This window comes from Sorex araneus, chromosome 8, assembly GCF_027595985.1.
Source record: "Sorex araneus isolate mSorAra2 chromosome 8, mSorAra2.pri, whole genome shotgun sequence".
NCBI lineage: Eukaryota > Metazoa > Chordata > Mammalia > Eulipotyphla > Soricidae > Sorex > Sorex araneus.
The window spans coordinates 31,883,194-31,910,045 of record NC_073309.1 but is presented as its reverse complement, the minus strand read 5'-3'; the positions used below and the strand labels follow the sequence as shown (position 1 = coordinate 31,910,045).

The window sequence follows — 26,852 nt, the reverse complement described above, 5'->3', positions numbered from 1 at the left end:
AGCTAACATCAAGTTTGAATCTATCTAAACTTTGGACCCATTAGACTTTGCATTTGCACTGGCATAAGGAATGTTATAAATAACCTTCTCTTATGCAACACCTCAGTTCTGGGTGAAACCTGTTATTGACCTCTGCTTTATCATTCCCTAGTTCTGAGAGCCAAACACATTTTGTATGTAGGGCTAGATGGCGACAAAGAAGCAGCAGACAGAGTGTCTGTTTTGTCTGATATGATGGTCCCCGAAGTCTTTTCACAGACAGACTTGTGAGATGGGAAGACTCCTTCCACTGAGGAGGGAATTGTGACTTTGCATTGCTGGCACATAACAAGTTGCTAAGAGAGACAAGAAGAATCAAAGACACTCAAAATTAGTCCAGATGTTTTTGCAGCAAAGGGCAGGGAATTGCAATGGTCATGGGCTTGGACTACTGGGATTATATCTCATCTTTACCATAGTATTGTGTGTCTCCTTAAGCAAGGGACTTTCCCCCTCTAAGTTCAGCCTCTTCCCCAGTAGAAGACAATTATGGTGTCTATATAAAGCAATAGCACATCGAGTAGGGCATTTGCCTTGCACACAGCTGACCTGGGTTTGATTCTTCCATCCCTCTCAGAGAGCCTGGAAAGCTACCGAGAGTATCCTTCCTGCTTGGCAGAGCCTGGCAAGATACCTGTGGCATATTCAATATGCCAAAAACAGTAACAGGTCTCACAATGGAGACATTACCGGTGCCCGCTCGAGCAAATCGATGAACAATGGGATGACTGTGCTACAGTGCTACATAAAGAGTTGTTATTACAGCTAACTAAGGCAGTATGGGAAAGCCTGGCACAGTTTTAATGATTCTTATACCAAGACACACAAATTAGGCCAGGTTCTTCCTTAAAGCATATCTCTGACATTAAATATTTTCCCATTCCCCTAAAACACCATGATCAAATTGGAACTTTCTATTTGTGCCCCCTCTCAGGAAAGATTTTTCTTCCACGTTTTCTGCTTCTCAAATTCCCACTTACTTTGCAAGCCCCTGCTCCAATGTCCCCTCCTCTGTGAAGTCTTTATAGATTGATCTGGCAGTTATTTGTTTCACTCCCAGGTTTTTTTAGCACTGTGTTCCTATCTTTGATGTAGCAATTACTTCCTGGTATGTTAAAGTCTAAAGTCTTACAACACTACATTCCTGCATGGCTACACCGTGAATTCTAGTCCGTGGCTCAATTCCTGGAGAGGGCTCAGAAAAGTCAAGTTACAAGATGCAACAGTGAAGGATTCAGAAATGCATCAGGGGCAGGTGAATGAGTGAACGGCACTTCTTGTCTCTAAAATGCCCTTGAACTACCCCTGAAACACGAGACTCTGACTTCAGACTCCATCGCCCTCAGTCTCAGTGCCTCACAGCTCACAAGCACTGTTAGGTAGAACCATAGATCCAAGTGGGCTTCTGAAAAGGGACCAGGTGGAAAGGACTGGAAGAGCCAGTTCTGTCGATGTTACTGATTGGGCAGCCTGGTTATAAAATCTCACTCCTCCCCCTGTCTGGAACACCTACTCTGCATAGACACACTACTGGGGCCCAGCCCAAAGGCCCAATGGCCCCTCCTGATGGGGTCAAGAGCTCGGCTTATTCTCTCCTGGAAGGGACCATAGCATGATGCCCGCCATAACCATGCCGCCAGACCCCGCACCAGGCTGTTTCACTAGGGGTGACCCAGAGTGGGGAGGGTGAGACCCTCCCCGCCCCAAGAGACCCAGCCCTGGCAACTGAAAACCTCCAGAAATCAACTGCCGTCATACTCACAGCCGCTCTCCACATGCTTGGGCCAAGCCTTACCCATGAGTGAACCTTTTCCTGGACCGCACAGCCGCATTCACGGCCGCTCGACACTTCACAGGACACATTCTACCCATACATACTCCAAGAGTACCATGCCACTTTTGATAGGATTCAAAGTAGAAGGCAACCAACCTTAGAGGGAAATATTGCATAATTTTGGTTCTGCTTTAGGGCAGGGATTGGGGTACAGGATGTAAACACCCGAAATATGGTGGTGGAAAGGTGTCTAGCGGTGGCACTGGTGTTTGAATATTAAATGTAATCAAATATTATGATCTATTTTATAAAATTAAGAAAAAAAAAGAGCTGGGCCTATGCAAACCACCATGCAAATGCTTCACTGGGAACTCAACTCTGACCCATTCCATTAGTTGTTTTTCTGCAAAAAGCTTTAGGTGTTGCTTTGTCTGATCAGAGCCTCGCTCAAGGGACCACGTTGGCCAGAATGGCCCAGGAGAGACGAGAGGAGCAGAGATCATGCACAGGCCCAAAGCCAGCTAAAGGCAACCCAAACAGGCACCCCGACACTTGCCTGATGGTTCCCGAGAGCAAGATGGGATCCTGAGGGATGACTGAGAGCTTGGAGCGCAGGTCCTCCAGGCCAATGCTACAGATGTCCACGCCGTCAATGAGAATCCGGCCGGCCAGAGGCTCTGCTAGGCGGAAGATGGCTACGCCCAGGGAGGACTTCCCTGTTGGGCAGGAACAAGGGAGCACAACTTCCTGAGTCTGCACGGGGACAGTACAGGCCCAGCCTTGCTCATCGTGCTCCCGGAGAGGACAGAAAGGAGCTGGAGTGTCGCACCCCAAGACACCCAAACCTCAAGAGACTTCCTTACAGTCTACAGAGCACAGGGTTCAAGTAAGACCTTCCAGGTCTTCCTGCAGTACCACCGTTAATTTTTTTTTTTCTAATTCTTTGCCTGCGTTTGAAAATAGGCGAAGATCCCTGGCACCACCGTCCCCAATTCAGATTTTGGGCTTCTCAACTTTTGGGTTTTATTGAAACTCAATAAAACCAGCAGTGCTGGTCCCCTTTCCCGGCACCAAGCCGAGCTGAGACGGAATCTTCCTGCAGCAAGCGGAGTGCTCTGCAGAGGCCACACTGCCCTTCTCTTCCCAGACCCGTTTCACTTTCTAACCCCAAGGTTTTCGCCTTTTCAACCTCAGCTCTGAATGATGAAGTCAGGGCGGGTGAAGCTGGGCCTCGTGGACCTTGTGCCCCACTGTTTGACAGGCAGGAGGCGTTCTCAGGACCTGCTAAGGAAGTAGCTGGAGAGCTCCTCTGTGTCAGACCCCATCCGTCAGGTCAGCTCAGGCCAGGAGAAAGGGAAGAACACCCTAATCATGCTTGGAGTTCGCCTCACGATGCTGGGCTCTGAGGAGGTGCGACCCGCTAAGGGGATGGTCATGGGGGGAGTGGAGGGCAACCTGGGTGGGTGGGGACATCTCTGGCATGTGGGGACAGTCTGGGGGCATAAGAGAGCTAAGAAGCACCCCTGAAGGGGGCAAAGAAGGGGTCTATGAGCAGTGCAAAGAGGGAGAGGGCGGTGACTCTCACATTCTCTCCCCACCGGATGTGGGAGGGAAGAAAAGAGGAAGGGGAGGGACATGGACAAGAGGAGCCCAATCAAAGAGGTGCAGGGAGCAGGGTGGGGCAGCCAGAGTCCGGATTTCATTCCTGGCACAGAAATTGTGCAGGGCCTAAAGGCTTCTCCTTGCACCTGCCTCCCTTCCCATCTCAGCTCAGATGCTGGCCCCGGAGCCAGGCCACTCACCTGGTGCTCTATTTTACTGAAGCCATCTAGATGCTCCAGGGAATCCACCACCACCTGCAAGTCCCTCACTTAATCCCTCATCTAACGCTTGTTAAATATTAAATATCCTGCGATCCACAGTGCCCAAAAGGAGAGAGAGAGGAAGAGACAGAGAGAGAGAGAGAGAAGTGCCTATCATAGAGGCAGGCAGGGGGAGGGGGTAAGGGGTGATGGGAGGGATCCTGGGGACACTGGTACTGGGAAATATACACTGGTGGAGGGATGGGTGTTGGAATACTGTATGACTGAAATTCAATCATGAACAGCTTTTTTAAAAAATTAATAAATTAAATTTACTGTCACTGTCATCCCATTGCTCATCAATTTGCTCAAGCGGGCACCAGTAACATCTCCATTGTGAGACTTGTTGTTACTGTTTTTGGCATATCGAATACACAGATAGCTTGCCAGGCTCTGCCGTGCAGGCGGGATACTCTCAGTAGCTTACCAGGTTCTCCGAGAGGGACAGAGGAATCAACCAGGGTCGGCCACATGCAAGGCAATGCCCTACCCGCTGTGCTACAATTAATTTAATTAAAATAAATTAAATAAATAATTTAATTTTAATAAGTTAAAAATATTTCCTAGAAGGAAAGCTATTAAAATATTCCTTCTGACAAAAAAAATGTTAAATATTTTCCTCTCCACCAGAATCCCTGCTGTCTGCCACAGGTCCAGTAGGTAGCTAAGCCACCTCCTCTAAATCCACCCTCCCCAAAAAGAGCTCCGATTCCCAGAGGCAAAGGCAAAGAGAGGGTCTACCCAGTGCACTCAGCTCACCAGAGCCCGTCCTTCCCACGATGCCCACCACTTCTTGCCCCCGGATCTTCAGGTTGATGTCTCTGAGGACCACAGGTGTGTTCTCTCTGTATTTCATCTGGTAATCCTGAAATGTGATTTCTCCACATTGGGGCCACCCAGGGGGACAACTCGCACCTTCCACATGTAAAGGAGCCTCAGGGACACAGCCCTTGTTTTTAAAGAAAAAAAAAGGAAATTATTAATCTCTGCCCATCGCCTGCTGACCCACTGCCCTCCTACTGTGTGGAGATATAAACCCACCCCAGCTACCCTGAACCAGGCCAAGCAGCATGATTAAAATAGTATCCCACACGGTGCCAGCCCCCGTGCCACTGAAATTTACCCAATTTTACGCTCCCCCCCACAAAGAGTAAGAACACACAGAGCTAGGCCCCCCACTTGCTATTAACATAGAATGTTTTTCTGGTTTACAGTGTGGGGTTCTAGAAAAGCAGAATCTGGAATGATAACAATGAGGGCAGCAGAACTAGCTCTTGGGGTGGGGGGAGATGTTTTAATGCCAAGAGCCCTGGTACAGAGGTACCCCCCTCTCTATTCTCATCCCAAGAAGCAGGCATTTTGAGGTGCCTTTCATAGGAGTGGAAGCAGAGGCACAAGCATGAGAAATGACTTGTGAAGGAGGACACAGCAGGGGACACAGCTGAGGAGCTGACACATAGGGATTCACCCCCGGGTCTGCCGTCCACAAAGCCAGGGCTCTACAGCAAGCACAGCCAGTTCTGGGGAGTTCAGAGCACTAAGGCGGTGGGTGGCAACTCGGTCAGGGTCCAGCTCCCTCTGCACACAGCTCACCACCTGCTGCAATCAAAGTACATGTTTCTCGGATGCCACTAAGCGGATGGGCGCAGGGCACCTGACCTTCCTGCACTCTGCAGCCCTGTGTTATTCTAAGCCAGATGCCCCGCCCAGCAAGGTCTCCGTTTACTCTTTTAGAAAATGGGAATATGGGGCTGGAGCAATAGCACAGCGGATAGGACGTTTGCCTTGCATGCGGCCGACCCGGGTTCGATTCCCAGCATCCCATATGGTCCCCTGAGCACCGCAAGGGGTGATTCCTGAGTGCAAGAGCCAGGAGTAAGACCTGTGCATCGCCAGGTGTGACCCAAAAAGCAAAAACAAAAACAAACAAACAAAAAAGAGAATGGGAATATTCATTCAATAATCTTCTCAAAACTTCGGTGATCCTGTGAGATAATCTAGTGAATCAATGGCATGGCACTATGGGCAACTCCTAGAAAAGGCTCTGTCATAACACTTCATCTCTCTAAGCCTTTCAAAGAACCAGGCCCTGGAAACTTGGTCAAAACTCAGTGAAGATGAAACTATATTATCTTTCCCATTGCAGAGATGGGGGACAGAGGTCCGTATAAGCTCGCACAAGGCAGTTTGGATATGAGCACAGGTGAGTTTGCTCCAAATTCTGTATGATGACATGAACAGGTGGAATAACGATCACTATCATTATTATTATTAGACAAATGCCTAATTTCTTGAAATGGCATATTATCATCCTCCAATATTCAGGAATGTCATGAGGAATGACCCAGAATGGGCCTCTGGGTAGAGTTGAGCTTGGAATCAGCAAGATTAAAAGCACACAGGTCTGAGGCAGATATAGAGGAAGGGCCTGGATCCTGGGAAAGTCTGGGGTCCCCCAGGGTGCTGTTACTTGCTGAGGTCTCGGGGCTGAACCCCACCCTTCCGAATCTCCCCACCATCCGCCTCAGGCCTGTGACCCACCTTCATGTACTGCAGCATCTTCTCCACACTTGTGAAGTACGCTTCTGTCTCCGAACTAATCCTGACAGCAGCCTGGAAGTTAGATGCCAGCTGAAACAAAGGAGAAATACTAGGAAGTGGAGAAGCAATAAGAGGTGGAAGAGCCACAGGAGATGGAGAAGCACAGGGAGGTGGAGAAGCAATAGAAGGTGGAGAAGTAAAGAGGTGGAGAAGGCTTGAGCTGTCGGGCTGGAGTAAGAGCACAGCGGGTAGGGCATTTGCCTTGCACATGGCTTTCCCGGGTTCGATTTCCAGCATCCCATATGGTTCCCAAAGCACCGCCAGGAGTAATTCCTGAGTGCAGAGCTGTAACTCCTGAGCACTGCCGGGTGTGACCCTCCCCCCCCCCCAAAAAAAAAGAAAAAAAAAGGCTTGAGCTCTCAAGGCTCATGAAAACTACTAGGGCCACTCCCACCTTCCCTCTCAGTCACTTCTCAGGCCACAATGTTCTTCTGAATATGAATGTGTCAGTTGCCTCCATCCCCCAAGTCCCCTTCTGAGGATCCCACCAACACTGTCCCACACGAAGGACGCTCTGTATGTCTTTCTGGGCCCTGAGCTTGGACATAACATCCTTGCAAGTGCGTGCAGTATCCGAGGTCTGGTGCGACTTTAAGCAGAAAAGAGCAATAGAGGAATACCCCTGGGGGTTACAGGACCAGATCCAGGGAGCCAGAAATACAGTTTAGGTTTCTTGCATAGAAAGAAAGGAAGTTAGACTGCAGTCATAGTACAAGGGGTAAGCCCTGGCAACTTCTGAGCAAGGCAGTGCCATGAGAAAAGCTCTCATTTGGTTGGGGGCAGGGCCCCAGGGATGTGACTCAGGCTAGAGCTGAGTTGTCAAACAGGTAGCCAACACTGAGAGAAAAAAAAAAGCAGGAACACACAAGTGTTTTGAAACAAGGTCAGAGGTCAGAGTTTTTGCTTTTTTCCAAAAACAAAGATGAGCTGGAGAGAACTCTGAGCAGTGCCTGTGTGCATACATTGTGCCCTGGGAGAGATGAGCCTCCGGCAGGCAACCCACAGGACAAGCACAGACCGACCTTACCCCTGAGCTTTGCCCCCTCGCCTGCTTGGAGCAGTTACCAAGGAGACTTGGACTTGGCACCTCTCCCCGGAACTTCAGAAGGCTTGAGAGAAATTCCTCGCTGATGTCTGCATGTGTGTTCATGTGTATAAGTGTGTTGCATGAGTGAAAAAGAGAGCGAGGATGAACATGCCCCACTAGGGACCAAGCTGGCTCTTACTAGCTGTGGGAGTACGTGTAGGTTGCTTCAACCCCTGAAGCCCGAATTTTGTAGCTGTAAGCCACACACAGTAATAGCTACCATTTATCAAGCGTTTACACGGAGCCCAGGGCTATTCTAGGCTTGCAGTTCACCCTCACATGCACACACATTCCTCCAAGGCGATGGTTTATCTCCTTCGGACAAATGAGAAATCCCATAAAGGAGGGTTGCAAGGAGGTTCACAAAGTTAATGGGCAAAATCCATTTGGAACATGCAGGACCAAGTCACATATTCTTGGCGCCTGCAGGCTGGCCACTTAGCTGTATCTCTGTGGAACGTGGTGAGAAGTCAGCCAGCACCAGCCCAGCACCCAGCCAGGGCAGCCAATGAAAGGCCAAGGTGCACTGGGGCAGCCTGGGTGTGACCTGCGGTCATGCAGCCATCCCTCAGGGTCCTGCACACACAGACATCATGATGGGGGTGTGGGGCGTGGGGTCCTTGCATGAGTGTACTGGTGCCTGCTGTAGGGGCTCACAACCCTTCTTTTGGTGCTCAACAGAATGTTTTTAGCACTGTGGGAGATGAAGGGGCACAAGATCACAATCCACTTAGGGAGGAAGCCACAGCCCTGGAGAGGACAGTGAATGGACAGCCTCTGGGGAAGGGGTGTCCTAGAACTCATGCCGCCAGATTTCCCCGAGGTTGCTACAGTGCTGACCTCTGCCTGCTCAGTGGACAGTGAGCCAGAACCTCAAGCCGTTAACCCTGCTCCACCCGTCCAAAGGCTGGATTCGAGGAAGTGTGGGGAGGAGACCCCCCAGGGTCTTTTTGGAACACACATTCCCAGGCCCCACCCCACCAAGGCCTGCCTCTGAATCCCTTCAATCACACTCAGTGTCAGCCTCAGTCAGTGTCAGCCCCATGGGGTGGGTGATACAAGCCACCCAGCCTGGAGCTGGGCACAGGGCCAAGCCTCACACAGTCTGCAAAGCCCTGCCCCAGGGCCAAGGCACCCACCCTTTCTCTTTCCCGGGAGCTGTACCCAGCAGACCTAAGGCAAGAGGATGAATTTCAGGTCCTCACATGTCCTCAGAAGGGGGCCACTTCTCGGCCCCAGCACTTGCCTTTTTAACAGCCTCCCCAGGGTCATTGTAACCCCCACATTAGGGTAGGAGCAACTACATGAAAAAACACTGGCCAGGAAACTGAGAGGTCAACCTCTGAGCATGCTTCTGCTACTAACACTGCTATCTGTGCAGTGTCAGTAACACCTCCCCCTGACTCAGTTTCCCCATCTGCACAATAAAAGGTTAGACTCTGCTGTGTGGACTCCCCTTCAATGCCAGCATTCCAATCCTGTGGAACATAGACTTGCAACATAGACTTCCCGGCTGAGAGCTGAAAGAAGGGAAGAGAGCACAACAGCAGGATGCTGAAAGCAAAGGACATGGTATGTTAGATGCAGATGGTCAAACCCAAAGTGTAGAGTCCATAGACAGACACCTCCCCCTAACCCCCCCCCCAACACACACACACCCATAGTCCCACACGCTCACAAGTCACAGGTAAGGACAGGAAAGCAGAGCCTGGTGGTCTGAGGTCCTCACTCACCTGTAGCACGAGGCTGATAGTCAGGGCTCTATAGGAACTGGGGGCAGAAGAAATGCCAAAAGACACAAACAAGGCTATAGCCAAGGTCACTAGGTTGGTCATGAACTCTGTCCTCAGTGCCACCCAGCGTGCAGAGCACAGAAACATCACCAGGTAGCTGTTCTGTGTGTCGACAAGCATTTGGAATCTAAGAAAGAAAGAACCACCTGAGGTCATGAGGATACACCTCACCAGCATTTCTTCACGTAGCCCTCGCTGTCCCCCCAGTAAGCTCCCATGCCCACCAGCAGAATCTGGCTTTCTTTGGGGGATTTTTTACCCCCAGTCCACCCCCTGTCTGTACCCTGAACGTGGGTTTAGTGACTTGAATCCAGCTGTGGGAGTGAATGAATGGCAGGATTTGTGAGTGAAGGGAAGTGAACCCTCCAAAACCCACCCACCTCAGCTATACCCAAAATAGCTAAGCACCCAGGGGTCTGAGTGTCCACTGAACGAATTGCTCCAGGATCTGCTGAGTCCTGTTGACTGTATGGTTTCTGGGTACACCTAATGCCACAGAGAGAACTGGGCCATGGTTCATTCAATAGTCCCAGTAACAGAATGCTCAGAGCAACTCCCACACCCAAATTCCACCAGGCTTCTAGGTCAGCTCAGAATCTACCTCTTGCCAAAGCCTTCCCTGAATTCCTCGGCTTCAGATCTTCTCATTCCCCCTGAACTCCCATGACCTCTTGTCACTTCCTCTCCTGTGCCCTCCTATCCTATTCAACCTGCATCGTTGGAAAATATGTGCCTTGGCAATCCTTGCTTCTCCTGACTGTAGCTCAGCAAAGATCGTGTTTGCTTGACTTTTGAAGGGACCTCCCAAACAGTTCTCAAGAGGCTCATGGGCCCACTGGCAGTTCTCAGTCAACTAGGAGACAGCTCTGAGCAAGAGCCTAAGGATGCAAGCTCAGGCCCTGCAGTGCTGGGAATTACCCAGGCCACCCAGAGATGCTTCTGGTCTTCAGAGACTACACCAGGCATTGGTTAAGGTCCTCCACGTCTTCATTCAGCGACATTGGGGGACCATGTGGTGTCAGGGATACACCTGAACTCTATACTCCTAACTCCTGGTCCCTAGCTCATATTTATAAGGACATTAGATCAGGCAATTAAGTCTCAGCAACAAGTTTAGAGGTTATTTTTGTTTGTTTGTTTCAGCAAACATTTAGAAGGGAATCCTATGAATCTGCTCTTTAGAAACTATTGTCCCTTATTATTTTATTAAAATTTGACACCTGTTGGAAGTGAAAAAAAATAAGTCATGCAGGCAGTTCTGACACAGGAGTACCTCTTTATTATTAATTATATCAGTAGCTGTGTGTAACACCCACATATCTTTAAGCCTTACCACATAATCTTTATCACTTAATGTTTTATTATTAGCATCATCTTACAGATGGGGTTTCAGAGACACCAAGAAATAAATGGAATAAGACAATATTCTCTCCAAACCTCTGGATATGATGTAATGTGCAGGGGGGTGTACTTTCTCCCCTCCTGCCCCCCACCACCCCCGCAGACCATCATCCATCAATGTATTGGCAGGACTCACCTGCTGATAAAATCTTCAATTTTCCCATAGACGTGGATGGAGCTCAGGCCTTGCAGAGAGCTGAGGATGTGGGAGCAAATAGGGGAGGAGCTGTAGTTGAACAGTCTCTTGAACATATTGATGACCCTCCTGAACATCCTGCATGAGGGTAAGAATGAATGACAGAGGCCACCCAGCCCCAGGCCTACTGGCCTCACACACCAAGTCACAAAGACAGGCAGGAAGAAAAAAAAAACTCACTCACGTATAATAAATGTAAGAAATGATGATGATGATAGCTGCTATCAACAGGGTATAGAGAGAGAGCAGGCTGGTAATCAGCACGACGCCAACCACCACCAAAGACAGGAGCAGGCTCTGCTCTGCAACTATAGGCAAGAACTGGTCCGCCTCATCCAGGTACCCAGCAAAGCAGTTCAGGAGTTGGCCTGTTTGGGTGGTGTCAAAGAAACTCATGGGACAGCGGAAAACCTGTGGGGATAGAAGCGATCCAGAGCATGAGAACAGAGGCAGATCTTGATGGAAGCAGCCAGTTACCTCCGGGCTCTGAAGAGCTGTAGGATGCCAGCTCAGGGGACAGCAAGAGGGGATAGAGAAGGACACATAGGCAAAGTGACTGTCTTTAAGAATTTTTAGATCTCTGCCTCATTTTAACATTTTATTTTGGATAATTTGGCAGAGTCCCCTGCACCCAGGCTGTCCCTACCGGACCCCTCAGAGAGGGGCAGGTTGAGTTTCCCTCCCCGCCCTAAGCAGAGCCCTGGCAGCCGAAAACCTCCAGAACCTAGGCACAGCCATGCTCAGGGCCACTCTCCATACACTCAGACAAGCCTCACACATGAAGGAACCAACAGAGGAACCCAAGTATTCGGGATCTGGGGCTGGGATCTCCACGCCTGCTCAGACCAGGACTCGGCCTCCTCCACCCAGATCCCCCACTTTCCAGTAGTTTCGCAGTCACACCCTCAAACTGCCCCCTGGCGCCATGTAATCCCACCAACGGCCAGGATCCAGAGACTATAAAGCTCCCTGACCTCTTATAGTCTAGCCCACAGATAAACCTAAAGCAGCACACATGTGTTTGGTTTTAACATACTTGCTTGTATTCTCTTATATACATTCTCTGTCCCTCTCAGAGAGTCCAGAAAGCTACCGAGAGTATCCCATCCACACCGCAGAGCTTGGCAGCTACCTGTGGCATATTTGGTGTGCCAAATACAGTAACAATAACGGATCTCATTCCCCTGCCCCTGAAAGAACCTCCAGTATGGCACCATTTGGAAGGACGAGTAAGGAGAGACTGCTAAAATCTCAGGGCTGGGACAAATGGAGACATTACTGGTGCCCACTCGAGCAAATCGATGAACAACGGGATGACAGTGACAGTGGCAGTGATTTTGGACAATAGCTATGTTTATAAACCTATCTCACCAACGTGAAGGAGAGAAAATGTACCTCTGGAATACATTGAAAGAACTGAACAAAACAATAAAAACCTGAGTCCCAGAAACCATCTGCTGGACTCGTGTGCTGCCTGGATTCTCCTCTACCTGCTGCTGTGTGACTTTGGGCAATTTATTTAACCTCTTTGAGTCTCAATATTCTTATTTATTAAAAAGGAGGTAGTAGTGTTGCTTTTGAGAGTTATGGTGAGGATTGCACAGATCTGCATTTATGCCAAAAAAAAAAAAACCAACCCTCTGAGTTGTGCAATTTAAAAGAATAAGTTTTATGATATGTGAATTATATTTTAAATAAAGTCATTATTTTTATTTATTTTTCTTTTTGGGTCACACCGGGAGATGCACAGGGGTTATTCCTGGCTCTGCACTCAGGAATTACCCCTGGCTGTGCTCAGGGGACCATATGGGATGCTAGGAATTGAACCCGGGTCAGCCGCGTGCAAGGCAAACACCCTACCCGCGGTGCTATTGCTCCAGCGCCCAGTCATTATTTTAAAAAGGAAGGGAAGGGAGATAAGAAAGAGGAAGGCAGGACTGGAGCAATAGTACCGCAGGTAGGTTGTTTGCCTTGCATGCAGCTGACCCAAATTCAATCCCCGGTTTCCCATATGGTTCCCTGTGCACTGACAGGCGTAATTTGTGAGTAATTCGTGAGCCAGGAGTAACCCCTGAGCATCACCAAGGTGTAACTCCAAAAAGGCAAAAAAATAATAATAATGGAAAAAAGAAGGAAAGAGAAAGTAAGGGAAAGAAGTGGGAAAGGAGAGATGTAAAGAGAATAGGGAGAGGGACAGGGAGGGAAAAGAAAGGGAGGAAGGAAATCACACTGCAAGAACTCAGGATAATCCTTGCCACTGATATTTATTCCATTAATATCAGCTCTAATTACTTATATATATATATATATATATTTTGCTTTTTGGGTCACACCCGGCGATGCACAGGGGTTACTCCTGGCTCATGCACTCAGGAATTACTCCTGACGGTGCTCGGGGGACCATATGGGATGCTGGGAATCAGACCCGGGTCAGCCGCGTGAAAGGCAAACGCCCTACCCGCTGTGCTATTGCTCCAGCCCCTAATTACTTATATTTTTTAAGATAACTGTTTACATGTGCTTCTTGGGACAGAGTAACATAATAAGGTATTGTCACTTAACTAAGGTGTGGCTTGAATAGGCTGCATCTCCTCTCTGAGACTTATTTTTGTCACGTGTAAAATAATAATAGTACAAAATTTTTACTTAGGAGCACAAATGAAATGAGATTTTTATTTTCTGAAAGCATTCAGAAAATTTAACTGTTACAACCAGTACTCCAGCTGCACAGTTTCTAAATTTAATTTTACTGAACTGTAAAATAAGCAAAATTGTAATACTTTCACTGCATTTTATCCCAATATTTCTAATCTTAGGGAATGCATTTCTAGTTTTGTAAATCACCATCATAGCCAATTGAATGTTCCCTAATTAAATGTACCTTAGTTCCCTAATTAAATGTACCTATTAGGCTGGAGTGATAGCACAGTGGGTAGGGCGTTTACCTTGCATGCGGCCGACCCGGGTTTGATTCCTTTGTCCCTCTCAGAGAACTCGGCAAGCTACAGAGAGTATCCCACCCACACAGCAGAGCCTGGCAAGCTCCCCGTGGCATATTCGCTATGCCAAAAACAGTAACAAGTCTCACAATGGAGATGTTACTGGTGCCCACTGGAGCAAATAGATGAGCAATGGGATGACAGTGCTATAGTGCTCTAGTGATTACTTTCTACAGATAGGCCTATTTTCACTAAGGAACACCAAAGACTTGTAGTGATGATTCTATTGTGATAACATGCGGTACAGTCTTATGGGAAGAATTTAACCATGACTTGTTGACCAAAACCAATTTAATTTAACCAAAACCCTGTTTTGTTTTTGTTTTGTAGTTTTAATTTGATTTTGATTTTGTCCTGCACCTGGTGGTGCACTGGTTTCCTAGTTCTGGGGATTGAAGCCAGGGCTCCTGCATATCCCCAGCCTATGGAGCCATCTCCTTGAAAAAAAGGCATCCTAAAAGTAAAAATAGACACACATAGAATAGGGCTCATCTAAAAGTAGATGAAAATCTTGCTTCTTGCTGCAAACTGGATGAGAGAATGTAGAGTTTATGATAATCTCTATAATGTTTGCACTCAATTTTCTATAAGCTAGAAACTGCTCCCCCCTACACACACACACACACACACACACACACACACACACACACACACACACCCCAATCTATTAATAAAGTCAGGTAAGCAAGACCAAGATTTAGTCTGGGACCATGCCCAGTGCCTGGACCCTACCTTTCGGAAGAGTTTATTGTGCAAAACTGTGGATGCCCTCCTGGTGACCTTGGTGTATAGGATAGAGAAACAGAATCCCACACACAGGAGGACCACAGCAATGAGGCCATACACCATTTGGTAAAAGGGCAGCTGAGGATTGTCCAGTATGTCCCCAGGCTCCACGGTGGTCCTGTTGCTCTCTCTGCTGCTGTTGGTCTTCGAGAAAAAAACAGGACAGATAGTTTGAAACAAAATACACGTGGTCTTTCCCCCCCGTCTCTGGCACAGAGATTCCCCAAACATCAGGAGTTTCCTCCTGAGTCATGGGGTATGAGGAGCAGCTTTTTGTTCTATTTGCTTTTGTTTCTGTTCTAGGACCAAACACCAAGCCTCCTAAGCCCCTTTGAGACTCCAGGCCATGTAAGTGTGCTTGTGGGGAGAGAGCTGATCACCAGCAAGAAGCAGCCGTGTTCGGGCTGGAGCGATAGTACAGCAGGTAGGGCAATTGCCTCGCACACGGCCGACCCAGATTTGATCCCCAGCATCCCATATGGTCCCCCAAGCACTGCCAGGAGTAATTCCTGAGTGCAGAGCCAGGAGTAAGCCCTGTGAGTTTCCAGGGGTGGCATAAAAAAATTTTTAAAATTTTTAAAAAAAAGAAGAAGTAGCCATGTATAGAAGCTTGGACCTTCCAGCCTCATCATCCCCATCCTCCGGCATCATTAGTGATGGCCATGCATAAAGCCAGGAGGTCCAAAGATCTACTTCTAACCCTCCTAGATGTCACTTCTTCACCTGTTATTTCTATTCCCCTTATAATAAGCCAGTGGAAGGGTTTCCCTCAGTTCTGCAGGCTATCCTGGAAAGTTACCAAACCTCAGCCGGGGATCACGGGAAACCCCCACCCCTGTATTGCTATTCAGCTAAAAAAAAAAAAAAGCAGGAGATCAGAACCTGTCACCATCTGAAATGTAGGACTGATTCCTTGACTAGGGGTCCAAGCTCACTGAGCTCCTGACCTATGAGCTAGAGTGAGCATTGAAGTGAATTATAGGTGTGTGAAGAACTGGGAAATTGCTGTGAAGGGAAAGTAAACTCTTATGTGCAAAGATAGGAAATCAATGAGGAGGCAGGAGGGAGGCAGTTATTGCTATTTTTTTTAACTCCCAGAGTGTCCACTTTCCAGGCCAAGAAAAGGCTCCGTAGATGGTATAAGTGAATCCCTTACACCGACCTATTTCTGTTTGTTTAGTGGTTTTGCATTCGCCTTCCTTTCCCTCCCCAAGGCCTAGAGTATTGCCTCCCCCATCTCTGTCCCTAAAACACTGTAGCATAAGTCTAACTGATCTGTGACGACACCCCAGTCTCCCCTGCAAGTCACCATCCCCTTGCTCCTGCTTCTCTGCACCTGTGTCCCATGAAGGCTGTGTCTGTTTCTTTCTCTTTTCCTTGGGTTTGGGGCTCCACGGAAAAGCACCTAGCAGTGCTCATGACTCACCCCTGATCCCTGGCAGTGTTCAGGGTGATCATGTCATGCCGGGGATTCAAACCAGGTTTGAAGGCACATGCCCTAATCCCTGTACTATCTCGCTGGCCTTTCTTCATGATGGAAAACAGTTGAATAAAACACGTCATTATCGTGTTAGAGATGGGTGCTACAGGGGGCATAGAGATAGTGCAGGAGGTGAGGTCATTTGCCTTCAAAGTTTGATCCACAGAATTCTCTGAGCACTACCCAGACTAATCCTTGAGCAGAGTCAGGAGTAAGCCCTGAGCAATAGTCTACTGTGGCCCTACATCCTTAACATTTAACTAATAAATAATATTTTTAAATAAAAGTGTTCTAGAGTTTCATCCCCCATCATCTTAGCCTTTCACACTACCCACTGCCAGGCAAAAAAATCTTTGGACCCAGTTACTACTCCCTGCCAGCAGTGTCTCAGGTTAGAGAGCACCACAGGGAATCAAACTCCCTCCTCCCCCCCCATACCTAGCAATCTAAAAGTTGAATGAGAAGCACTGCAAGCTGGTGGCCAGACAGGTGTGTGAAGCCTGGGGCATGCAACCAGCTGCCTCCTGCTCTGCCACTGAGGTCCCAGAGTTGTCCTCTTTGCCCCTTCCAAGGGTATGTGGCCTCAAATTCCAAGATGAACTCTTTGGAAGTCCCAAACACTTAACATGGCTTCTGTTCTGCTGACCAAGTTCTGCCTGACTCATGACACAGAAGTTAATCAAACGGGGCAATGGAAAATCCTGGCTTGCATTCCAAGTGCCAAGTTCAAGTCTAGGGTAGGTTCTTGATCCTCTCTGAGCACTGCTCCTGCATATGTAGAATGTGGACAGTGACACCTACGTCCCAAGGAATCAAGGAACCTGGTATACTGTGATTGACAGAACTTTTTGATACGGAATTGCATCATCAAAGTCCCTGCAGAGACTACTAAACAGAACTAGCATGGCTTCAAGCTGCCTGTAGTATAGCCCCCCCACAGCCCCCCCGCCACACACACACACACCAGCCCTGGAACTACCTTCTTTACCTGACGGAAGAATTTACCATTTGTTCTGAGAATTATTCCCTGCTCTCCTCCTAGAGCACTTCCTGTAAAAGCTCACCGTGTGAATATGCATCTCTTACGATGTGGGGAGGCAGAGGGGTCTTTCACCAGGACCTAGGAAGCCACTTTTCCTTGGAAATGGAATCCTCAGGCATGAAAGCCGGAACCCTGATCTCCCAGGGATATGGGGAGGACAGATTCCTCCCTGCCACAGCTGCCTGCATCAGAGCAACTGGCATTTACATTTTCCTTTGTCCCCTTCCCTGAGCATCCCTGAGCATACATACCCTTTCCCTGGTCTTCCTTTAGGACACCCACATCACCTCTCTGCGCAGGAGATCAGAGATGTGTTTTTCAGTTCTCCGGCTTTCACGCCCAGTACACTTACCAATAGTGCAGCCTTCTGGTCCCCAAGAAGTGCAGAGGAAAAATTTTATTAAAGCAAAGTGAGAAGGCCACTAAAATAGCTGTCACACTCCTGGGGACTTTCTGAGGACAGAAAGCTCATGGTTTTATCAAGATTCATAGCCAGGAAATGTAGGCAGACTCTGGTGGCCTCCAAGCACTCAGGACTGACCTTGCTCACATTCCCACACCCCCAATCACAAACAGTACTAGGTATGACCCTATTTTTTTTTCTGGCTGAACTCAGAGAGCCAGAGCCAGCAAGGACCCCACTTCCGGCCTTCACAGGGGCTCTCTCAAGCTCCCGTGGCAGCATTGGGAGGGTCTGCTGCCTGTGCTCTAACTCTTGGAGTCCTGAAGAGACAAAAGCCACCCATTCCAACAGGGACAGAGACACCCCACTCCCACCCAACACTCACCCCGGAGCCCTGCGCCAACCAGTAGCTCAGCCACCAGAAGTGGAAGATTGTGAGGAAGACGACCAGCAGCATGAGAAGGAAAATCATCATAAAGACCAAGTAACCTGGGGAGGGGAGGAAAATGCTCAGTGCCATCAGAAGGGCCCCACAACTCCAAGACCTCCCAGAACCCCATCAGTCCTGAGAAAAGAGGGAGGATTGTGCTCCCTGGGCTGGAATCCCGCCGCCACTACTAACAAGCTCTGTGACCCTGGTGAGGTGCCAGGTAACCAACACAACCTGTGCATCCCAGACCCACAAATGCTGTTGGCGGCACTGGGGTGCTCAGAAGATAAAACAAGTAAACAGGTGCCAGCATCCCCCAGCCAGGATGTTGGCGCATAGCGACATTCTGGAGAAGGTAATTCCTTTCGTGCAGGTCCTGAGGTGCCATTCTTAAAATGACAGTAACCACTTTCGTGTAGTAAGTACTAGTATGTGCTCTGAGGTAGGCACTGTCATCAAAACAGGCATAATTTCTGAGTTAGAAATTCCTGTGCCTGGAGCTGGAGCAATAGCACAGCGGGTAGGGCATTTGCCTTGCATGCGGCCAACCCGGGTTTGATTCCCAGCATCCCACATGGTCCCCTGTGCACCGCCAGGAGTAATTCCTGAGTGCAGAGCCAGGAGTAACCCCTGTGTATCACTGGGTGTGACCCAAAAAGAAAAAAAAAACAGAAAACAGAAATTCCTGTTCCTGATTTTATGGAATTCCCAAATGTGGCGCTGTCTTTAAAGGAAGAGTTAGTGTGATGGTGTGTGGTTGATGCTCAAGGTAAGCCCTTGGATGACTTAATTCCTTGGTACCTCTCATGACCTCACGTTTACATTCAGATCCCGCTAAGAGCAGAGCTAGTCAGAGAGTCCCAGGCCTCACCTGGCCTGGCCTGGCAGAGCTTACCTCCAGCTGCCTGGATGTAGTGGTGATAGACACTGCACTTCAGGAGCCCTTCTTCTATGTACTCCTCCTTTATGATCTTATTTTCTATCCCTGGGTCTGAATAAGGAAAGAGACAAATGGTCTGTCCTCATCACCTGCTTTTCCTCCAGGGTCCTGACATCTCTTTGCCATGCCTTCTGCCCTAGCTCCCAGCCTTTTCCCCATTTTTTCCTGAAGCTGTAGTGCCCCAACCACCCCTGACTCCGTAAGCCTGTTTTCCATGGAGCCTCTGCTGAAAATAATCTTTGACCTGAATGCCACAGTCTATAAAGAAGGTCCATTCCCACCAGTCAATAAGTCCTAGGGGCCCGAGGGTTCCCATGACCTTGATGGTTTAAGTGAGACTTGTAAGTGAGCAAGAATTAGACTCCATCTGCTCCTCGAATAGACGCTTCTATAACCTCTTTCCCCTGAGACTTTGCCCGAGCTGTTGCTGTGTGTTTGATGTTGAATTTGATCTAGTTATGGATTGGCGGGGAGTGGGGGCCTCTGAGAACACTCCTGGAGCTTTTCATGCTCAAGGACTCCCCTCTCCCTGGGAGAAGTGTCAACGACGGGCCCCCTGAGAGGACTCTTCAAGGTCAGTGTGCAGAACCTGGAGAAAGATGATCTATTGATCAGATCACAAGGAACAGACATTATCCTCCAAGGATCCACTGACCATAGAGGCCAGTCCAAATGGCATCAAGACAGAATTCTCTCATCCTCCTTCAATAAACACAAATTTCTTCTAATCTATTTCCCCAAACAACCTTATTTTACCCCTTAGCTCCAAACAGAGGAAGATGGTTTGAGAGTGACAAATCTACCATCTTCTCAAATTGCTAGCCCTTAAATCAACTCTTTTTTCCTGCATTAACTTTTTGGGGCATGGGCTACACCTGGCAGCACTCAGGCCCTACTCCCGAGTGCTCAGAGATGCCAGGGATAAACCAGGACCAGCTGCATGCAAGGCAAGTGTGGTACCCACAACACTATCTCTAACTCTTGCATCTTGTGTCTGGCCTTTGAATGAAAAGTACCAGAACTTGTGTTCAATTGCAGCAACAAAGAAAATGAAGAAAGCGACAACCTAATTCCAGAAAACTTGGATTCCAGAATTATCATCATACCTGGAAATAGCCCAAATGCCCAAGAATAGTTGATTGGATAATAAGCTATGGTATGTATACACAGTGGAATACTACTTGACTGTAGGAAAAGATGAAGTCATTCAATTTGTGACACATGTTAGGATATATATGAAGAGTATGATGCTGAGAGAAATAATCCAAGGAAGGGGGACAAAGAGAATGACCTAATTCTTATGCGGAATAGGAAGAGACATAGGGAAATAACTAATGTCCAAAGGCAAAAGAAATAAAGAGCAGGAGAACTGGTCTTTAGTGTGAAACTTGTCACTGTAGAGAAGGGTGATAGGACAGGGAAGCGACCCCTACGACAATGATAGAGGGAAGTGATCACTCTGGACAAGGAATGAGTTCTGAAAGCAGGTAAAGTGATACGCATGATATCCTACCTGTAACATTATTGTAAACTATAGCGTATAAAAGGAACAAAAAAAGGAAAAAAGTGCCATCACTTTTAGAGGCAGGCTGAGGAGAGGAAGAGAAACTGGAGAAATAGGTGAAGGGAAGCAAACATAGGCAAAGAGATCAGTGTTGGAACATTGTACACCTGAAACCCAGTCATGAATAACCTTGTAACTTTGTGATTCGTGGTGATTCCATTACAAATAATAATAAAATAATTTTTTATTATGAATAATGATAAAATAATTTTAGAAACAGAATTATCACCACAATGCTGTGCAACCTCAGGCCAATCACTTTACTTTCATGCCTCCTCCTTGACAACTGTCCTATAAAAGTTTGCTGTATTGTTTTTGAGACAAACCTTGACAACAACAGCTTTCATACCAGCCTAGAAGTCTTGCCTAGAGATACCAGAAGACACTGCCAATGACAATGACAGCAATCACAAGCAGCAGCATAGGGGGTCCATGGGGTGTTTCTGACTGACACTTTACATCTAATAACAACATCCAAGTCCCCTCCCCACCACAGGGAACAAATCTCTCTGCCTGAACTTGAATCTTGAGGAAATTCACTAAGATGGGAATAATTTGGAACATCTATTTTTCAAAAAGATTCTGCACTTGTTTCTGCTCCCTAGAACCCAGTAACTGTGGCCTGCTTCGAACTTTTCGTTTCATTCTGTGATCTGCCTCCTTTTGTGCCAATAAATTATTTTTTCACCCAGATCAGTTTCTAATCGTTGCACCTGAAAAACGCTTTGGGTGATGTGAATGGGGCAGGTGTGGTGCTGGGGCTTTTCTACCCCTGAGCTCATTCATTTCCGCTAGAATCCAGAAATGTAAGCATTGTCAAAATTAAGTTGCTTATGTTTTAAAGTAGGGATGCCTGGATCACCCTTGACCCCAAAGGGTAGGGAGGAGAATAACAGAGAAGGAAAGAAATCGAGTGGGGAAGGAACAGATGGAAAGCAATGGGAAAAACGGGAATCAAAGGGATTCAAGTACATGGTTGGTGTAGAAGAGAGGTATAGCTATCCAAACCAGAGCTAGACTAAGCCAGACTGGTTTGGATAGCTATACTGAAAACAAGGGATTCAAACTTCAACAACCCCCAATTTAAAAATGTGCCTGTTATCCAATAAAACTTATTAAAAAAAAACATATATGCCTGTCAAGGTGCAGATGGGAGCAAGGGAGAGGCTGAGAGGGAACCTGGGAACCCTGGTGGAGGGAAAAAGACTCTGGTGTTGGGATTGGTGCTGGAACATAGTATGTCTAAAATCCAGCTATGTAAATCATCGTGTTTTAATAAAATTTTTAAAAGATTGTAGAATTTTAAAATTAGAAAAATAAAGTAAAGCTGCTTGCTCAAGTTTACACAGTAGTTATTTTTAAGCAGCAGAGCTGAGATTCAAATATAGAGCTTGCCTTCTTTAAAAAGTATAAATATTTCTGTTCAGAAAGAAAGCAAGGACAGGACTTACTGGACTTCAGGGATTGACCAAATTCAATTCTTATTCCAATACCTTTACTCTCAACATATGGGGAATGAATGAATGTCCAGAAGTCTTGCCAAGCTTTTCATATGTGCCACCCCAAGCTGAAGCTGTCCTCCATCCTGACTCTGCTCCACAAGCTCAACTATGTTGCCAACAGCACTCATTTTCAGAATCCTTCAGAACACTGGGACAACACAATGCACACGTGCACACCCCCGTAGCCCTACTTGCACATGTAAGCTATGTGTGAGATGTTCAGGTGACTAAATAGGAAGAAAAGAGACCAGGCTGGGCTGTGGAGACAATGCCAGGACTCTGGAGAATGCAGCAGACACAGACATTCTTCCCTGCCTGCGACTCATTACCAGAAGTCTCCTTGGCAGGCTCCTCCTGGGAGTTGGTCTGCGTCTGAGCTTCCACCAGCTCCTCTGCTTTCCCTGATGTGTCCTTCATCTCGGCCTGGGAAGAAAGCACATGTCTTGAAACGGAGGCACTCCTCCCTGGGGAGCACCAGGGTGAATGAAGGAGAGCAATCACCTGTGTGGATTCCTGGAAGGTCTTCTGGATGAGTTGGGTGTATCGCCCATGTTTCTGCAGTAGCTCATTATGAGTTCCTTTTTCACAGATTTTCCCATTTTCTAGCAAAATGATCTGGTCACAAAACTCTAAATACTGAACAGTTAAACAAATAAGGTGTTCAGTAAGCATACAAACTGATGTTTGACTTCATTATTCAAAAGGTAAATGTTGGGGCTGGAGCGATAGCACAGCGGGTAGGGCATTTGCCTTGCACGCGGCCGACCCGGGTTCTAATCCCAGCATCCCATATGGTCCCCTGAGCACCACCAGGGATAATTCCTGAGTGAAGAGCCAGGAGTAACCCCTGTGCATCGCTGGGTGTGACCCAAAAACCAAAAACAAACAAACAAACAAACAAACAAACAAAAAAGGTAAATGTTAATTTTAAATCCAAATAAAATCACGTGTTAAAATGGTAGCAGTTGCAAGAATGGAAATGTGAGGAAAGTCCTTGTGGGTTGAACTATTATCAGCCCTTGCTAGTGAAAACTGAAGGTAAAGGCAACTGTCATGCAAAGTTGGCAGGGGTATGGGGACATAGGTCAGTAGCAGTGTTTGGATTTTTGGGGTTTTTTTTTTTTTGGGCTTTTGGGGTCACACCCAGTGATGCACAGGGGTTACTTATTGCTTGTGCACTCAGGAATTACTCCTGGCAGTGCTCCAGGGACCATATGGAATGCTGGGAATCAAACCCGCATCAGCCGCCTGCAAGGCAAACGCCCTACCTGCTGTGCTATTGCTCCAGCCCCCTCAATAGCAGTATTTGCCTTGTGTGTGTGAGGCCTTGATTTTGATCCCCAGCATAGGAAAAAAAAAAGTTGAGTGAGATTAGGAAAGTAGGGGTCATAGATTCTTAACTGCTTTAGAAAGCAATTTGACACCATCTAGTAAAATGAAATCTTTCAATGAATCAAACTCTTGAAATCTCTATCCTGAAAAATATTTCAAACATGTTCAAAAACACACATAAAAAAGATGTATACTGAAGCATTTGTGTAAGAAATGAGACAGAAAACAATCAAAATCTACATCCTTGGGAAAGGAACTCTGGTATATCCAGGTATCTATCCAAGAACACAGACCAGAGCAAATTCAGTAGAACACCCATCTTTGTGGAAGAACCCAGGTATATGAGTGAAATGGGTAAATTGTCAAATGACCCAGAAGATAAAATATCAATTACACAAAAAATTTTAAATGCAGAAGGAAATTCTATCATGTCTAAAGTATCAGACAAATGTTGTACAGGTATGAAGGCACGACTGGGAGCAATGAGCAAATCTTCATACCTCTCCATGTGAGAAGAGCAGGAGGGAGCAAGCAGGAGTAAAATTTGAGAGATAAGTGTTTATTTTGTGTGAGGGATAGATACTTTCATGGGCTTTCATTTGAATTGTCTTCTAAACTTTCTTATGTTTAATGCCAACAAATATAAGATCAACATAAAAGAAGAAATGATGGTGATGATGATGATGGAAAGACCCTGTGAGTGGGAGTGCCATGCATGGCCACTGCACTTGATCCGAGAATATGACATTTGAATATTATTATTCTCTGGCATTTTTTGTTTTGTGTATAAATTTAAAAGGAGTTTACATGAAATTTTGAAGATAAAAGAAACCTTAAAATTTTATTTTTTTGGAGCTGAAGCAATAGCACAGCAGATAGGGTGTTTGCCTTGCACGCGGCCAACCCAGGTTCGATTCTCAGGATCCCATATGGTCCCCTGAGCAGCTCCAGGAGTAATTCTTGAGTGCAAAGCCAGGAGGTAACCTCTGTGCATTGTCGGTGTGACCCAAAAAGCAAAAAAAAAAAATTCATTTTTTATGGGGTCAGAGAGCCATGATAGGAGGCAAAAAGCTTGCCTTGCATGTGGCCAGCCACAGTTCAATCCCCAGCACCGCATAAGGTCCCCTGAGCTCCAGCAAGAGCAATCTCTGAACCCAGGGCCAGGAGTCAGCCTGAGTATTACTGAGTGTGGGAAAAAACAATTAAAAATGGTTAATTTTAGCCACAGGACTCTCACCAGGAGTAAAGGTGCCAAAGGAAAACTGAGTTCTTTATAAAGGACCTCAAGTTTTGGGGGGATTGATGCTGAGCTGAAAGGGCTTTTGTTTCTGAATGGCACCCTGAAGTGGTGACTTTGGGGGGGTCTACATTATATATCAGTGTGGTCAGGGGCCCAGAAGCATGGTCACCTGCAGCTGGTGGGTAACCAGGACCACTGTCTTTCCCTGCAGCATCTTCTTAATGCACTGCTCAAAGATGTGCTTCCCCACATGTGCGTCCACCGCTGACAGGGGATCATCCAGCAGTAAGATGTCACGATCTGAGTAGACAGCGCGGGCCAGGCTGACCCGCTGCTTCTGCCCCCCGGAGATATTGATGCCCCGCTCCCCAATCTGTAGAGAGGCAGCCAGAGGTTAGAAGTCTAGAGGATGGGCTCAACCTGGAGAGATCAAGCCAGTCAGGAGGGGCAAGCTGAACCCCTTGCTACACTCCTGGACACCTCACAATTAGTTTCCCCTAGAATTTAAATTTTTTTTCAAAATTTGTTTAGTAGAGAATGAAAAAGAACTGATCATCCACTAAAATTTTAGAGCACATGATTAGACACAGTATTTCTAAATCTATTAAACCTTTAGTCACTTAGATAATAACAGTAATCATGCTTTCCAAGAAACAACCCTGTCTTTCTTTTAAAAAAAAATTTATTGTTGAATCACCGTGAAATACAGTTACAAGCTTTCATGTTTGGGTTTCAATCATACAATGATCAAACACCCATCCCTCCACCAGTGCATATTCTCCACCACCAATGTTCCCAGTATACCCCTCCTTCCTCACCTCCCCCCCGCCTCCATGGCAGACAACTTCTCCCATACTCTCTCTCTACTTTTGGGCACTATGGTCTGCAATACAAATACTGAGAGGTTATCATGTTTGGTTCTTTATCTACTTTCAGCACACATCTCCCATCCCAAACGATTCTTTCAACCATCATTATCTTAGTGATCCCTTCTCCATTCCAGCTGACTTCTCCCCCAGCTCATGAGGCAGGCTGTCAACTATGGGGCACTATTCCTGGCCCTTGTGTCTACTGTCCTTGGGTGTCAGTCTCATATTATGTTATTTTATATTTCACAAATGAGTGCAGTCTTTCCATGTCTGTCCCTTTCTTTCTGACTCATTTCACCTAGCGTGATACTCTCCATGTCCATCCACTTATAAGCAAATTTCATGACTTCATTTCTCCTAATAGCTGGATAGTATTCCATTGTGTAGAAGTACCAAAGTTTCTTTAACCAGATGTCTGTTCTCAGACACTCCAATTGTATCCAGATTCTGGCTATTGTGAACAGTGCTGCAATGAACATACAGATACAGATGTCATTTCTACTGTGCTGTTTTACACCGTCGAGATATATTCCCAGAAGTGGTATTGCAGGGTCATATGGAAGCTCAATTTCTAGTTTTTGAAGGAATATCCATATTTTTTTTCCAGAAAAGCTGGACCAGTTGGCATTCCCACCAACAGTGAAAGAGTGTCTCTTTTCCCACACATCCACGCCAGCACTGGTTGCTTTTCTTCTTTTGAATGTGTGTTAGTCTCTGTGGTGTGAGACGATATCTCATTGTTGTTTTGATTTGCATCTCCCTGATGATTAATGATGTGGAGCATATTTTCATATACAGCCCTGTCTTTCATTCTACTCTGGCTTTAGATCTCCACTGACCATAGCTGTCCACTTGCTGGGACCATCCACTGGGTGGCCAAAGACTATGCACATCACGATTTACACAAAGGCTCAACCAGGTCAGACCCATGATTCTGGGAAAGGTGATAGTGCTGCAGGGTGGGGAAGCACCTTACAAGACCCCTTGTGCCAGGCAGCATGGCCCATGGGTCTCTGGCAGCATGTTGCTGCTTCTTGCCAAATCACTATCCAGGCACTGCTGACCAGTTCAGTACTCAGCTAGGCTTTGAGAACCAGTAGGTCTCAGGTCCTATGGTACCATAAACTCCTGAGCTCCCCATAGAGAAGAAGCTGCATTTGAAAGGCAAAGTCACCTCTGCCACTACTACTCTGCCTCCATTTCATCACTGTGAAGCCCAGGATCTATTGCTTGGTCTGGCCCAGTTTCCCACGTTGGTACTCTTTCAGCAAATACTTACTAAACGACTATCCAGCTCTTAGGAAAAGAGGCTAATGGCTACTCTACGCTGGGTATGCAGCAAACCACTTTCTCAAAGCAATTGGATAAGGTCAATACTATTGTTGGTTCCATTTTACACAACAGACTATGGTCTTCCTACTTAAGAGACATCCATGAATAAAATAAGCATGGCAACTGCCCTCCAGGACCTACAGTCTTTGAGGAAAGAACAAGGTACTAGAGAGATATTAC

General features: G+C 47.0%; 1 protein-coding gene across 1 annotated transcript in view; it reads right to left on the bottom strand.

The window, feature by feature from the left end:
* The window catches only part of ABCC11 (ATP binding cassette subfamily C member 11), a 66,152-nt gene that overhangs the window by 4,779 nt on the left and 34,521 nt on the right, over window positions 1–26,852 (bottom strand). Inside the window, exons 14-25 of the mRNA XM_004600969.2 lie at window positions 24,641–24,844; window positions 22,401–22,535; window positions 22,229–22,322; window positions 18,789–18,884; window positions 17,849–17,952; window positions 14,485–14,682; window positions 10,938–11,164; window positions 10,694–10,831; window positions 9,097–9,283; window positions 6,217–6,306; window positions 4,435–4,624; window positions 2,370–2,529 (exon numbers count right to left, since the gene is read on the bottom strand). Coding sequence (XP_004601026.2) covers window positions 2,370–2,529; window positions 4,435–4,624; window positions 6,217–6,306; window positions 9,097–9,283; window positions 10,694–10,831; window positions 10,938–11,164; window positions 14,485–14,682; window positions 17,849–17,952; window positions 18,789–18,884; window positions 22,229–22,322; window positions 22,401–22,535; window positions 24,641–24,844 — 1,823 coding nt within the window. The remainder of the gene's footprint in view (window positions 1–2,369; window positions 2,530–4,434; window positions 4,625–6,216; window positions 6,307–9,096; window positions 9,284–10,693; window positions 10,832–10,937; window positions 11,165–14,484; window positions 14,683–17,848; window positions 17,953–18,788; window positions 18,885–22,228; window positions 22,323–22,400; window positions 22,536–24,640; window positions 24,845–26,852) is intronic.